Source organism: Cricetulus griseus, chromosome 3 (assembly GCF_003668045.3).
Source record: "Cricetulus griseus strain 17A/GY chromosome 3, alternate assembly CriGri-PICRH-1.0, whole genome shotgun sequence".
Lineage (NCBI taxonomy): Eukaryota > Metazoa > Chordata > Mammalia > Rodentia > Cricetidae > Cricetulus > Cricetulus griseus.
Genome location: NC_048596.1, coordinates 169,522,248 through 169,538,808, shown reverse-complemented (window position 1 = coordinate 169,538,808; position 16,561 = coordinate 169,522,248). Strand labels below are relative to the sequence as shown.

General features: G+C 41.3%; 1 protein-coding gene across 1 annotated transcript in view; it reads left to right on the top strand.

The window, feature by feature from the left end:
* Positions 1 to 11,026, top strand: part of LOC100770009 (carboxylesterase 1E) — a 25,148-nt gene extending 14,122 nt beyond the window's left edge. The window contains exons 6-13 of the mRNA XM_027406085.2: positions 520 to 624; positions 1,754 to 1,792; positions 3,598 to 3,738; positions 5,160 to 5,240; positions 5,863 to 6,010; positions 9,490 to 9,621; positions 10,502 to 10,574; positions 10,763 to 11,026. Coding sequence (XP_027261886.1) covers positions 520 to 624; positions 1,754 to 1,792; positions 3,598 to 3,738; positions 5,160 to 5,240; positions 5,863 to 6,010; positions 9,490 to 9,621; positions 10,502 to 10,574; positions 10,763 to 10,940 — 897 coding nt within the window. The 3' untranslated portion in view covers positions 10,941 to 11,026. The remainder of the gene's footprint in view (positions 1 to 519; positions 625 to 1,753; positions 1,793 to 3,597; positions 3,739 to 5,159; positions 5,241 to 5,862; positions 6,011 to 9,489; positions 9,622 to 10,501; positions 10,575 to 10,762) is intronic.
* Positions 11,027 to 16,561: the final 5,535 nt, after the last annotated feature.

The window sequence follows — 16,561 nt, the reverse complement described above, 5'->3', positions numbered from 1 at the left end:
GGAAGGGCTTTTATGGTCTCATCTAAGCCACATTCTGCTGGTACCTCACCTGTCTTCCTCTGAGTCATGTTACTCAGATGACTTGCAGTTCTGGACAGGTTGCGTGCTGAAATGGGTGCATGCCATCTATATTGGTTCTCATACACTGTGTCCTGGAAGCTGAAGCCAAATGACCTGAAAGTGAGCAAATGGATCTGAACTAAACAGTGAGATCATGTATCCTGGCTCTCACTTGTCTGTGCATGGCTTCTCTTGAGATATTTTGATATTTTGTTCATTTTTAAAGTTATAAGGAAACAATCAGATATGTAAGTGGCTCATTGATATCTGATGTCAGAATTATAATTAAAACAAAATAATAATTCATGGGTTCCAGAAACCACACCGGCTTGTCTAGAGTGTTTTCAGGAAGGCTTTCCTGCCTTTAGAGATGTGGCTTAGGACAAAACCCACTGTCTACACAAATGGTGGATACTAATGTTGCTCTTGACCTCTGTGTTTGCCTGTTATCTCATGCAGAAAATTGCTGTTATTGCTGGGTGCAAAAACACCACATCTGCTGTCATTGTTCACTGCCTGCGCCAGAAGACTGAGGAAGAGCTCTTGGAGGTCATACAGAAAATGGTGGGTGTGTAGTCTAGTGAACATGCTCTCCAGGCTTGGACCCAGGCTTCATTCAGTGTTCTGTCATCTTACTCTACAGTACTGAATGCAGGTTTTTTTTTAATTTGTATTTATTTGTTTATTCTTACCTATTGGGGACAGTGTCAATCAATGATACCAAATGCAATTTTTGTGCTTTCTCTTTTAAAATAATTTTTAGTTTTGTAAATTAAATGCAATACATCATTTCAGTCTTTCCTTTCCTCCCTGCCCCTCATGCTTTCTCTCAAATTTTTGCCCTCCTCTTTAATTGTTGATGTGTGTGTGGGGGGGGTGTGGGTGTGTGTGTGCGAGCACACACACTAGAAATGAGTTTCTAGGAGTTAGTTTTCTGCTGTGAGAGCACACATTCTTTGAAGCCTTGAACAGGAAAAGGGATTGTTTGAAACAGAATTCTTACAAAACTAGTATCTTAGTATGTGGCTGGTTCTGGGTGTTGAGAAGACATCCCTGAGAATCTATACATAAGTTTCCATTCTGTGGCTTCCCTGTGAAGCACACCTATCTCTGGGAAGATAAACATTAGCAGCACCCTGCACATACACCCTATCTGCTTAGAAACTGTCTAGCACAATATTCGAGCAATAGTTTTTGTGTATACTTTGTTGAATGGAAACTGTTATGAATCCATTTCAAAGGATTAACTGTTTCCGAAATATGGTGCCACCATCTCATATCCAGATGTCTGAACTTATGAAATGAAAGTAGTGGAGTGGAAAAGAATAGAAGGCTCATCCCCTCCTACTAGATCATATAATAAGATCAATCTCCCCCTGGTGCTGCCACATCCTCTCCACTTTTTTTCTACAGGAAAATTGGGGTATTGTTGCCAATAAGAAACTGGCAGGGGGATGGTTGTAGGGTGATGGGGGTACAGGAAAGCAGACATTCTCCCCAGAGCTCCAGTGATCCTGACACTGGGTCACTCTCTGCTGCTCTCTTCCCTCACCGTGCTCCACTCTGTACCATGCAGAGAGGACGCCATGTGGGGTTCTCTTACATCAGCCAAGGAGGAACTAAGAGCACAGCCCAAATGATCAGATTTTATACCAGGAAATTTGATCACCACACTGTGTCTTTGTTTCCACAGAACCTCTTTAAGCTTGATTTACAAGGAGACACCAAAAAGGTAAGGATGGTTTAAGGTTTGCAGCTATCCAGTGTTAGTCTTCAATTAACTACAGTTGGTAGCGTTCCCCTTGCTGGAATCATACTAATTTCTTGTGTGTACTGTTGAGGCCCGGAGCAGCAAAGTTAAAACAACCAAGGAAACCGGAGTCATGGCTGACCCTGCTGCCCTGACTGCCAGTTCAGTGATCCAAATCAGCAATTCTTTATCCTTTTCTTATTTGCATTTCTTGATCAAAACTGGTCCTGTGAGAAGAGATGACACTAGAACTTTCCATTGTCAGAAGGAGATTACTAGCCAAGAGTCATGAGAGCCATTGTTGAGCACAAGTCACCCAGGATGACACAGGGCTCAGGAGGTTTGTAGGGAGGAGCGTGAGATGTCAATCTTGAGGCTACCACATTGTATCTTATGCCAGGGAAACTCCAACAGAACCCTCCATCTTGTTCCTTCCATCCTTGCACCTACCTCCCAGCAGTGACCAGAGTGGAAAAATCAGTTATGCAGCCTCCTACACTTCTGCTTTTCACTTCCTCCCTGATGATCCCATCATTTCCCCTAAGTGTCTGAGAGGTCAGAATGAGTTTCTTTTAACCTTTTGGCAAAATTTAAGAAAGTATTTATTATGTGGCAAGATATGATTTTGAGCTGGTATACAGCAGTGAAACAGACAAATTATCTGTCCCTCTTGAGGAATTCCATCCTGAAGAAAAACTTTTGATCTATATTTCGGGTCTTGGTCATTGTTAAGATAAAAGAGAAAGTGGAATATAGGTATCAGGATTCCTACTCTATGGTGTTCTACCAAATGGCCCAGACAGTCCTGGGATTAGACCTGCATGAAGTCAGTGTTAATGAAACAGCATCCAAAATAGGGGGAGGATGTTTGCCTGTCAGAAGATGAGGCCATTCTGGGGTGTGATCATGTGGTACCTACATTTTGTGAGAAAACTTTGGAAAAGGTAAGGAACTTGTGGAAGTATGTGTTTAAACTTCATGCAAAGATAATGAATTTGAAAAGTTCATATCATAGAGCATGGTTGTGAAGCTGAAGAAATGTAGTGTCTCATTACACGGGGCAGGAGAGAAATAACGAGTCCTGCCCATTTGGTGTTTCACTAAATCCTATGGCAACTAATTATTTTTTTTTTAAAATCTATGCTATATAGTATGTCTTTAACTAGGACTTCACACATAATATAAGAGTGCTGCCATTGTGGTGAGAGGCTCATGCATTCTGCATTTCCCCTGAAGCAATGACTTATGATCACTACTTCAATGTTCATGATAACCTTGCAGGTCTAAGGTATAGGGAGGAGTAACTCATTATAATAGTGTAAGGAATAGTGAGGGTCAATTTTAGGTGATGTGCTACAAATGAAATGTATCATACATGACACATGTTTAATTTGAGTTAAGGATCCCCGTTCTCCTTATTTGCCACTATTACCTTGCTATAGACAGATGTCCCTAAAGAGCATTTGTGACTCTAGACCTTTTGCTCCCTTCTAAGGATCCTGAGAGTCTGTGGCCACTATCCAAAGTCATGGGCCCCAGCTGCAGTCATGGGTCTATATTCCAGCTGCAGTCATGGGGTCTATGTCCCAGGTGCAGGCATGGGGTCTATGTTTCAGCTGAAATCATGGGATCTGTGTTCCAGCTGCAGTCATGAGGTCTATATTCCACCTGCAGTCATGGGGTCTATGTTCCAGCTGCAGTCATGGGATCTATGCTCCAGCTGACCCTTGGACAGGGAGAGCAGGAGATGCTGATGATCTCTGACACTATTCTGCTGTTTCCCCCAGTACTATCCCTTTACGCCAACTGTGATTGATGGAGTGGTGCTGCCTAAGGCCCCAGAAAAGATTCTGGCTGAGAAGAATTTCAACACAGTCCCCTATTTAGTGGGAATCAACAAGCAAGAGTTTGGCTGGACCCTGCCAACTGTAAGCATAAACAAAACTTTGATAGGTGCCCCTATAGCTACCAATTACTCATCCAACTGTGCACCCATAAGCTCTTTGTTCAAGCCTTGCTTGGTGTCTAGGGCAGCTCTCCCTATTGGTATGAATGGATTCCTCCCCGGAAACATTCTTGGGCATTCCCCTATCACCTGTCACCTGAGAAATGTTACCTGGGAACATATAATTTCTTTCTTTTCAAAAAGATCTCTTTATTTATTATATATATAGCGTTTTGCCTACATGTATGCCTGCATATCAGAGGCAGACAGCAGATCTTATTATAGAAGGTTGTGAGCAAACCATGTGGTTACTGGGAATTGAACTCAGAACCTTTGGAAGAGCAGCCAGTGCTCTTAACCACTGAGCCATCTCTCCAGTCCATCATTTCTTTTCCTTAATGAATTCTGGAATTCCCAGGTTTGTGGGCATGTCTAGACAATAATTGTGCAGATGAAATAATAAAAAAAATAATCAGGAAAGGAGTTGAAAGTTCAGCAGCATCAGGCTGGGGCATAGAAAGACACACTTGTTCTTGGACCCTCAAGTCTCATGGATCCCATGGGTTCTCTCAGTGCCTCAAGAACAGTGTTCAGAAAGGCGATCTGAATGATTGCTTCTAATGCGTAAGAAGAGGTTTTCTTCTTTAGTGATTACAGAACTCACCAGCTGTAGTTAAAACAGGGCAGGTTTTACCCAGTAATGTATTAACAGGGAGGGAAAGATTGAACATGACCTGGACTCAAATCCCTGACATCAAGGCTGGGGATGTTTTCTGTATGATGAGACATAATCGCCACTTTCTATAGTGACTTATAAGAGATGACAGGGGCCAGTCTTCCAATCAGTAGGTTGTCCACGGGGAAAGTGTAATTTTTGCTTGAAAGCATTAGGCTTTGTCAGACAGGCATAGGAGGGGTTCATAGTATATTAAGTTGCTGAAACAATGCTAGAATCAGGGCTCTAAGAGTAGAATTCTTGATAGGGTGAGTACATGCTGAAAGTTACATAACTGTCACTGGGGGACTTCAGATGTCATCAAAGAACCCAGCCAAAATGGTTGGAATGGTGACTTCTTCAGTCAGCAGGGTCTGTAAGTACCCACCCTGTTCCTCTATCCTTGGTCTCTCTGCTTCTAACTTACCCTTGTCTAAATGTTCTCCCACTGCCTAGAGGAACGTAGTTCCTCTAGCCTGATAAACAGGTAAGTGTCTTCATCTCATACCTTCAGTTTCCATATACAAATCCATTTGTTTTGTTGATTTTTGTTAAACTCATGGGAGACCTATACCCAGGGATGAGGAGCTAGAGCCTTCATCCCACAGTAGGCAGGATGACCTTCCTGGTTGTCTCTTCTGGTTCATTTCTGAGGATTCACAATTACTGAACTATTTTTTTTTAAACAGCTAATGGAATTTCCACCAACTGATGTAAAACTGGACAAGGAGATGGTCACATCGCTCCTGAAGAAGTCTTCGTATTTCTTTGTAAGAATTTTATGATCCCTGGTACTGGCTGAGGGATTGGCCTAAATTACCAACCATTTCTTTTTCTATTTCTTTTTTTTTATTCTTCTCTCATACATTCATCCTGACTGCAGTTTCCCTTTCCTCCACCCCTCTCAGCAACCCCCACCATATCCACTCCTCTTCCATTTCCCTTCCAACAAAAGATCAGGCCTCGGTCTTCACTGGGGTATCAAGCAAACATGGCATAACAAATTAGAACAAGACTAGGCACAAACACTCATATAAAGGCTGGATAAGACAACACAGTAGGAGAAAAGGGTCCCAAGAGCAGGCAAAGGAGTCAGAAATACCCTGACTCCCACTGTTGGGAGTCCCACAGGAGCCTCAAGTCAAACAATCACCCTGTATATGCAGAGGACCTAGCTCAGACCCCTACAGGGTCCCTGATTGTCACTCCAGTCTCACCAGAGAAAGACTGAGACTCACTTAGGCTCTGTACCCATGTTTCCCAGCATTCTAATTTTATCACCTCAGGGGGGATTTATAGGGCACAGAAACTCTCAACCAATGAATCTGTCTCAACTGGCTGAAAAAGCAACACTGCTCAGCTGGAGGTAGTCACTTTGTTCATCCATTGCAGAACATACCAGAGGATGGGATTCCAGCTGCCATTGAGAAGTATTCAATAAACACAGATGACCCAGTCAGAAACAGAGCCCTGCTCCTAGAGTTGATCGCAGATGTGATGTTTGGTGTGCCATCTGTGATTGTGTCTCGTGGTCACAGAGGTGAGTCCAACAGGTGACTGACCAGCTTTGGTGTCTAACTTTCTGACCTCCTAGGATAGACAGATGTGGAAGCTCGTTGTGGTGAGGTGCAAAGTTAGTGCAGGAAGAGCTCTGTTCTGTTTAGGTCCTGGCAGTGGCAGGCTCTATGGGCATGATCCAAATGTAAGCAGTTAATTTTTGAGTTCATCCCAGGCAACATCACTGAGGGAGATGAAGAGTGACACAGGAAGGAGGCAGAGCCCAGTTAATGATGCACAGCTAAGCACATGCCTACTGTGGACAGATGGAGCTCCGGAACTCTGAGAAAATCAGATGAGTGGTCTTAAGGTTATTGCATCTGAGAAAGAAGTGAGGATATTTATCCACCTCAGCTCATTTGTCATTCATGTGCTTTGATCCAATGCACATGGGGAAAAAAGTTTATAGTGACCAGAGAAAACCCTGAGGCATAAGGGCTCCTAATGTTACCAGTACTTGAGGTAGAAGTCAAGCTCCTTTATCTAGACAAGAAGGCTGCCATAAACATTGTGAGGGAAGAGAGACTTATTTGGGTTATGGATTCTGTATGTGGTGAGTAGAGTCTACTGTTGTGTCCCTGAGGTGAGATTCATCATTTTGGGGAGCATGATGGAGCAAAGATGCTCACTTCATGGCATACAAGGAGAAAAGTCCTGGAAGTGGTCAGGAATGGTATCTCTCTTAGGGACACAATTTATTTTTAGTATGAAAAAACATTATTTGATTTTCATTTGTCGATTTCCTCTGCTGTAATTTTATTGTATTTACTTTGAATTTGTAAGTATTTGGGGAGTCTATATGGTTTCTATTTGTAGGAACATGCTATCCATGAACATTGCTGCATTGTGACATTCCTGTTTGGATGCCTATGGTTCAGGCAAAGACTTCCAACACTATACCAAATCAAAGCAGTGTGCTATGTAATTTTTGTCTTGTTCTTAGTTTTAGAGGAAAAGAGTTTCCCTCTTGTGGACAGTGTTGATGCTGTTCCTTTATTATTTCAAAATACACTCCATCTCACACCAGGTGGTGGTGGTGCACACCTTTAATCCAAGCACTCAGGGTGGCAGAGGCAGGCAGATCTTTGTGAGTTCAAGGCCAGCCTGATCTACAGTGTGATTTCTTGGACAGACAGAGCTACACAGAGAAACCTTGACACACACACACACACACACACACACACACACACACACACACACACACACATTCCCTCTTTCTCTTATTAGGCTTTTTCATAATAAAATTTGAATTTTATCAAATACCATTTCTGCATATATTGAGGTAACTGTTTTTGTTCTCTACATGTAACATGATATAGCAGTGTCCCCATGTGTGTTAAACTGGTATGAAGCACAAGTTTAAATCCTGCTTGACCATGGTAAATTATCTGCCCAATATGTCATTGGATTGGTTTGCTGGTGTTCTGTTGAGTATTTTTTTTTCATCTGTGTTCACTAAGAACCTTGATGTAGTTTTCTTTTCTTGTAGTATCTCATCTTATTTTCATATCTGTGTGACTGGCCTCATGGGAGAAAAACTAGAGATGTCCCATCTGCTTTTGAGGCAACATGGCAAGAATTTGAGATATATGGTTTCCAGTTCTTTAAATATTATTGTGAAATCATCACTTTTCTTGGATGAAAACTTTAATCACTAACTCAAGTTCACTCACTGTTGACCTAAAGATTGTCTATTTCTTCATGGTTCAGCTTTGGTAGAATTAATTGGATTAATAGTTCATTTCCATTTTCCAAGTGGTCTAATCTGTATCCATACAGTTGTTTGTAATAATCTCTTATGAGCCTTTGAATTTCTGTGGCTTCTAGTATAAGATCTTTCATTTATGATTTTATTTGATTATTTATTGATTTTTTTCCTATTGGATCTAGATAAATGTTGTTGATATTCTTTATCCTCTAAAATCTTTTATACCTTTATACTCTCACAACTCTCTCTCTGTCTCCCTGTCTCGCTGTCTCTTTCTGTCTCTGTCTCTGTCTTTCCATCTCTCTCTCTCTTTCTCCCTCTGCCTATCCTCACCTTTCTCTCTGGCTATTTAATTGAGTTCCAAACCAATCTTGTTTGAACTCTGCCACTGGGCTGCATTCCCAGCCCTCACGGGTCATTTCTTTGTGACCTTCATTTGCTCTCTTCTCTAGCTTTAGTATCAGAAATCACATCATTTTGTAGGGACAGTTTATTTTAGCCATATAATATTTATTTTAGTTATAGTTATTTTATTATAGTTACAGTTTAGTTATAGTTGTTAGCGTTACTTTTGTCTTTTAAATTTAGGAGTTGGAATCCACCTGCCACATGTATGACCATTACAGCTCTAGAGTGTCCTAAATTCTATTTATATCTTTGACATTTGTGCTAATGGGTTTCATGTTGTTTATTAGTATCTCTTTACTTCATCTTAAAACTCCTCTAATTTCTATAAGACATGTCTACTGGTGCTCAATTTCACACATTTTTATTTGTTTGTTTCTCTTATTTATGAGCAGTATCTTTATACACTGTGGTATTCCTGAGACTTGAAAGAATGATTATTACCTGTTGGCATATATTTAAATTTTAATAAATTCTACCACAGAGATTCTTGCATACCCATGTTCATTACCACACTATTTACAATGGTGAAGAATTAGAATGAGCCTAGAAGTCCACAGATGGATGAAAGTGGCCAATAAGCTGTGGTATATACAAAGTGGAATTTTGTAATGAAAGTAGTTTTGATATTTGCAAGAAAATGAATGGAACTGGAAATCATCCCGTTTAAGTAAAATAAACTTGACTTGGGACAATAAACATGATGTGTATCCCCTCATCTGTGGAGTCTCGATTTAAATTTGAATGTATATGGGCATGGAGGAGAGAAACTAGAAAAAAAAAACAATGAGAAAAGAGGAGATCTTCAGGAAGCAGGTAGAGGAAAAAGGGTAATATTATACATGTGTCCAAAAAGTAGAATAAGGGCTATTGTTAGAAGGAAAGGCACACGTGTCCAGGTGGAATGGACATGAAGGGCAGTGGGGTAAAGAAACAAAATATGTATGGAAATGTCATATGAAACACATCATTTTTACACTAATTTAAAATTGTATTTTCTTCACACTCCTGGAAACGAGTGAGCAAAACATGGGGAAATGCTCAACACCAGTCTGAATAGAAGATGCTTTGTAGGTTGTAGATCTTCTTGGAGTTAATGTGCACCAGAGCATTACCATGAACATCTGTCTTTGTTTTGGGGGGAGGTTGGTGCACTCATTCATTATTTTTAAAGTTCATGAATTCCTGACTCAAGTATCACCTCCACTTTCCTTCCTTAACAGCTCAAGCATATACAGGTGATGCACTGAAAGAGTTAATCTTCTTTGCTGACAACCAGGGGTTCCTTCACATGTAGAGCCCTTTTTACCATCCAAGTAAATGCCTGATAACATGAACTCTCTTCCCAGATGCTGGAGCCCCCACCTACATGTATGAATTTCAATATCGCCCAAGCTTCTCATCAGAAATGAAACCCAAGACAGTGATTGGAGACCATGGAGATGAAGTCTACTCTGTCTTCGGTGCCCCGATTTTAAGTGGTAATGGTGTTTTGTTGCCTTTGAGCTTTGTATTTTTTCCCCAACACAGGGTAACAGGAATGAGCTAGCTTGTCAGGTGCCCAGCCTTTCTCCCGCTCCAGCACACTCTAGGAAAGGTATATACACATGGGCAGCCAGCAATGCTTTCCATCAGGATGCTGATCACTAACATAAGAGAAATGTATCCCCCCATGTTCCCCCACCTGAAGATAAGAATTGCACTGCTTGATTTCCCACCCACAATGACATATCTGAATGTGAGTTAAGAAGAGTTCAAGCTGTTGCTGACTGTCAACCAGATGTCATTTGCATCCATCTGTCTGTATGCATATCTATTTATCAAAAAGTTGTATTTTTACTTATAGTTAATAGTATAATATTTTAAAACCCTTTGATGAACATCTTTGTTACCTTAATTCTTAGCAGTTCATGTGATTTGCCCCATTTCAGTGACTGCTGATAGCACACTCTGAGTATTTCCCAATGAGGTATGTTTTAGGATATATGCTCTTCTAATATTTTTTCAAACAGTGAATATGTAGTTTTAAAGAGGAGCTTGCGAAAAGATACACATACCAGAAATACTTACATATAGGGACATCACTGAGCTGCAGCATCCATATTCACAGTAGGGAAGAACTGGATGCTGGGTATGTAAAACAAAGCCAGACAGCTAGGAACGAACTGCATGACTATTGCTGAGTCCTGGATCATTCATTCTCAAATCAACTGTGCACACCAACTAACTATGAACTTCTTGCAATGAATAATTGTATACAGTAATTTTTGAGTTAGAACCCATATTCTGTATTTATAACAAGCTACTGCTGGTTCATGAAATGCATATTAAGTTGATTATACATATTCTTATATCCCTCAGATGGTGCCTCAGAAGAGGAGGTCAACCTCAGCAAGATGGTGATGAAATTCTGGGCCAACTTTGCTAGGAATGGGTGAGAATAGTACAAAGGCATTGGGCAAGGTGGAATCATGGGGGAGGGGTTGATTTTAGGACCTGTGACCTCCAATTTCTTGTTGTGTACAAGCCTTTGGCAGAGATAAACTACAAATCACTATAATTGTCATATGAATGTGTGACCACACAGCAACTTTGAGAAATTCTGTTTGATTCTCTTCTCAGGAACCCCAATGGGAAGGGACTGCCCTATTGGCCAAAGTATGACAAGAAGGAAGGCTATCTGCAGATTAGTGTCACCACCCAGCAAGCCCAGAGACTAAAAGATAAGGAAGTGACTTTCTGGACTAAGCTCAGGGCCAAGAAGCCACCACAGACAGTGCACATACTGAGCTATGAATAGGAAGCTCTTCCAGCCTCAGGAGACCAGCAAAGTCAAGATAAAGCTACCCCATAGAAGATGTTTCATGGCCAAAGATGAGAGTCCTCGAGAAGATTGGAGAATTTTGTTATGGGGATGAGGAGGGTAATGGTTGAATCTGTGGCCTCAATTTGGAGAATAAATATTCATTCTAAGTTCAACTCAGTGTCTGTATCTCCACCTACATTAGATTGAGAAAGGCAAATAGAAAGAGATTATCATAGGAAGATGCCTCCAGGTAGGGGTGTGGCTTGACAAGTGCTTACCTCCAGATATGGAGGAAATATTTTTCAAGAAGAATACAATGTGAGCTTTGGCTCCTCTTCCACCTCCAACTGGGAGACATCATCAAACCCAGGAGGAGGACACATGAGAGTTTACTAAACTGTTAGAGGTGATATGTGGCTAGCATGAGAGTTTAACCACACACCTAAGGAGAAGTTTACTCCCACCACTAATTTCTCTGTGGGAGTCTGTCAGGTGCCCATGGAAAAACTGGAGGCGGGTTTTAGGATTGTAGAAAGCCCATCTCCAGCTGTGTAGACATGCAGCCCTGCTTAAATATATACTCTGATTCAGTCCTTCAGCCATTGGAGAAAATACATAATTCTCTGCTTCAGGGCTCTTTTGAAGAACTACTGGGGCTTGAGAAAACAAGAAAAATCCATGCCCATCTTATATACCCATGGGAGAGTGGTAAGAAACTGTCCTAGATAGAGATCATAAGTAATTTCTATTGTTAGGGAAGAACAAACTGACTGAGAAATCCATATGTTTGATATTTAGGAATACAGCCTCTTCCCTGTTTGAAGCCACATTAACACTGTATCAACCACTCTTTTGTGCCACCTTTAAGTGATCAGATATTAAGTATCAAGTCAGGGGACCTATGTGAAGAGCAGGTCTGAAGTTGAGGGTTGAGAAAGACATCAAGGCAACTCTCCAGAAACCAGCCTTCACAGAAACATGCTAGAACAGTGAAAACCCCTGGGAGATGTGGAGGAGATGCCTCAAAGCTTTGTTTGTTACTGCCTTTCCTGCCTCTGTGTGTAGAATTTCTCTCAGGATCCTCAGTGCCATCATAGTTGTCATGATTTAAGTTTGTGCTTGTTGTGGAAGGTCTTTGGGTCTCCATCAATTTTTGAACATAACTTGGCAAGCCTGGGTAGCAATTATTTGCTTCAGGGCTTAGATTATACCATTATATCATTTTATGCAGATGTTTATTTAGATTAGAAATAAGATTGTTTTGCATGACAATCCCAGTTCCCTTCTCCCTCCCATCTTCCCCTACCACCCCCGTAACTAAAATCCTACCTATCTCATATCCTTTCTGCTCCCACTGGATGGTGAGGTCTTCCATATGGTGTCATCAGAGTCTATTTTATCCTTTTGTATAGGCCCTAGGCCCTCCTCCATGTGTCTTGGCTTAGGGAGTAGTCCTCTATGTGGAATGGGCTCCCAAAGTCCACACCTATGCTAGGGATAAGTACTCTGCTTTTTATTTTATTTCTTTTTTTGTTTCCAGAGGGTCTGTTAAGAGGGGTGTTATAATTTTGAAGTTGAATTTCTGTCAGTGTGGATGCCTCAATTTAAGTAATTTCCATGTTTGATCATTTATATTTTATCCTATTCTAATTTATAAGACCCACGATACTTTTTTCTTTATCAATATTATTAGCTTTGTTCTTACTGTTTGCCTGAAACTTTTAATCTTCTAAATAAAATATGGATACATAAAGAGAGTATGTATCCTATGTCTCAATGGAGTTTCACAACTATTCACACTTGTGTAATTAATGTCTGGTTCAAGGAATAGTATGTGAGGTGGGACACTCAGTCTAGAGATAACCAGCATTCCTCTGTGCCTCTAAGAACATAAAGAAATAGGTACATAGCTTCTTGGTGAGGTGAGTGGCCAGGGGAGAGTCCTGGAAGTCAAGAACAAAGAGATGGAGTCTGGTGAGATGTGAAGACCTGATATGAAAGTGTGGAAGGAGAGAGACCCAGGGAGTCACAGCTCCTGTTACTTGGTGCTGTGGTCAGGGAAGAGGAGGGTGTCTCTCCACTGGGTTGTACAGATTACAGAGTGAGGGTCTCAGGCAACTCTGTTGGTGTAGAGACGAACACCTTGCAAATCTATCTATCTATCTATCTATCTATCTATCTATCTATCTATCTATCTATCTCCTAAATTAGAGAGGAGAGGTAAGGTTGCCCAGCACGCTAGGAATAGAGAAAGAGAGTCCTCTGCCTCTTAGTGGACTTTTAGCATAATGTACTTAGAAACCAACATTTATTTGTTTACATATTTTAGAAACATTAAAAGCTACATTTATTTATGTGTGTGTGTGTGTGATGTATACTCCTGAGTGTGTGATTATTGTACATGTGTATGTGGAGGCCATGATATCAAACATCTGTCCCTATCAAATCCATGTTATTACCTTGAAGCAGGGTATCTTAATGAACTGGTATCTCACTGTTTCAGTGTCTCCATTTCACAATGCTGGGGTCATAGGCATGCACGGCCATTCCCAGATGTTATATAGGTGCTAGGAATGAAAACTCAGGTCCTCTTGCACAAAGGACAAGTGCTCTAGTGTACTGAGCATCTCCAAGCCCCACAAGAGGCCACCTTGAGAAACAGCCATTGTTTAAGTTTGTACTGATTTGGGTGTCACATATCACACTCTCAATTCTTGTGATTTCAGAGCCATTGTGTTGCCTTGTGTCAGTGGACGGCTGCCTCACAAAAGAGTCTTGGCATGGAGACTCAGGTTTACCTGCTGACAATTTGATAGTATGTGGAACCTGGTGAGACAAAGGGAAGGAGAAGGCAATGCTCTCTAGAATCAACAGGTCCTGGACCTTGCAGTCTAATAGAGGCATGGCAAGTTGAATCTAGTTTGAACCTGTGTCAAGATGAAGGATGCCATCATGACTTCAGGCAGAAGACCACACATTGCCACTGCTTCTGTGCAAGCATAGCACTTTGTCGTCCCATTGCACTCTGTTATCCCTTGCTCAGCAGTACACTGGGACCAGATATGGCTCCCGAATTTCCTCCAACCCTAAGGTACACACAGTCTAATGTGTTCCTGAGAGAATCCGTGCCTGAAGATATCACCACCCTGTGATAATTCATCCCAGCACACAGCTCAGACTTTAGCTAGCTTTAACTATAACTCATTGCCTCTCAACACCAGTTGGGCACCATAATGGAATGAGGCGTGAAAACCTCTGGCTAATTAATTCCCTGCCCCTGTGGCTTAGAAAACCTGGATAGAAGCTATGCTCAGCATAGGTGATGCTTATTCCTTTCTCTTGCTCATTCAGTGTTTATTTTGGGAGCAATGCTTTATTTCCATTTAAAAGCTGTTGTTTCCTCTTTATATTTTCTATATCTTTTTTCTTTTTCTGGTTTTGTTCCAGATATAAATTTTAATTTAATTTTTATATTTTTATTTAATTTAGAAACAATCTTATTTTATATATCTGTCCTAGTTCCCTCTCCCTCCCATTATCCCATGCTCCCCCAGTGACACCCATCCTCTCACCAGGAAGGGTGAGGCCTTCCATGGGAGATCATTAAAGTCTGTTACATAATTTGGGGTGGGGGTGGGGTCTAGGACCTCCCTTGTGTTTCTAGGCTGAGAGAGTATCCCTCCACGGGGAATGGGCTACCAAAGTCCACTTGTACACTAGAGATAGATACTGGTTCCAATTTCAATGTTCCCATAGACTGCCAAGGCCTCCTAACTGACACTCACATTCAGGAGGCTTGGTTTGTCTAATGATGGTTCCATAGATCAGCTGTTTCTGTGGGTTTCTCCAGCATGGTCTTGACCCCTTTGCTCATCCCTCTGCCCTCTCCAGGTTTTCGGCTCAGTGCTTAGCTGTGGATGTCTGCTTCTGCTTTTATCAACTACTGGATGAAGGTTCTAGGATGGTATTTAAAGTAGTCATCACTATCATTATAGGGGAAGCCTCTCCAAAATTGCTTAAATTCTTAGTTTGGATCATCCTTGTGGATCCCTGGACATTTCCCAAGTGCCAGATTTCTCTTTAAAACTTTAATACCTCCATCTATACAGGTAACCCTTTTCTTGCTGTCCTCTATTCTTCCCTTGACTCAATCTTCTTGATTCCTCATTTTCTTCTTCCCTCTCCTCTCCTCCCTTTCTCTTTCTCCTACTATTGCAGTTCTCAGAACCACATGCAGAGTCAGAGGGCTCTATATCTTGAAGCTACAATTACATTCCTGTTGATATGAATTGTATCCAGTTTCAGTAATGACTCAATAATTATTGCTTGTCTCTGGTAAACATTTCAATTTAATAATAGAGAGAGAGAATTTCAAGCCACTGAATTATTAGGCAGGAGCAACTTACTGTCTTGGATCTCACACATTGGTTGTCTTTGAACTTTCACAAATCAAGCATGAGTGTGTGTGTGTATGTGTGTGTGTGTGTGTGTGTGTGTGTGTGTATGTATGAGAGAGAGAGAGAGAGAGAGAGAGAGAGAGAGAGAGAGAGAGAGAGAGAGAGAAGAGATGCTGCTGAGGTTGGGTGTGTGTCAGGAGTGTCCTGTGTGGAGACCTGTTGATGGAGGTTTCTGTCCCACCTGGTCCTGCAGCCATTTAATCCCCCCAAAACACAAGAAGCATGCTTCTCACTGCCCATACACACCATAAAAGTGTTTGGTGGCAACTTTTATGTGTTTAGAGCTCTTTTAAAAGTGCCTTGCTGTTTTTGCTGCTAACACTGAGTCAGGAAGCCTCTCTTAAAGGAGCCACACCTCTTCTTGCCTCTAGAAAACAGATCCCACCTGAGAAAATGCTTCTACCAAGAAGTTGTGCTTGATTCTGTTCTTTCGTGTGCAGATTCCTTTTTTAAGATTCTTTCAGATTTGACATGGAAATTCTTGCCAAACCCTGGGGTTCCACTTGCAGATGGAGAGTTCTGTCCCATCCAGTCCTGTAGCTGTTTAGTCCCAAATAAATACACAGTAGCATATATCAATTTTAAAATGTTTGGCTCCAGGCTCAGGCTTCTTATTGGCTATATTTCTCTTAATTTTTAAATCATTAATATTAATCTATATATCTCCACATAGTCTAGGCTTACCAGAGAATGCCCAGGTGTTCTACCTTCCCTGTAGCTACATGGCATGTCCTTGACTCTTCCTACTACCTTTCTCTATCCCTGTTTGGATTTCTCACCTGGCTAAATCCTCCATGTTTATTGATCAAAAGAGCTTTATTCATCAACCAATAAGAGAAACATATATTCACAGCATACAGAAGGACATCTCCCATTTTGCTTGTACAGACAGACAGGAAGCGAGATGGCTGGATACATAGAAAGTGGTGGCTGGGCAGATAGTGTCTATAAGCAAGAAGAAACATGAACTCACTCTCTTGTCTGCTGAGATTTTAGGAGGTAAATTGTGGCTGTGGCTTGCTCCTTCATCTCTCCGATCTCTTAGAATTTTCCTCTACATCTGACTCCAGGCTTTTATTATTAGACCAAGTAACAACTCCCTTTTACAGAGGTCTAGAGAGGCCACTGTGTGAAGCTGTGAAGATGAAGCCTAGATTG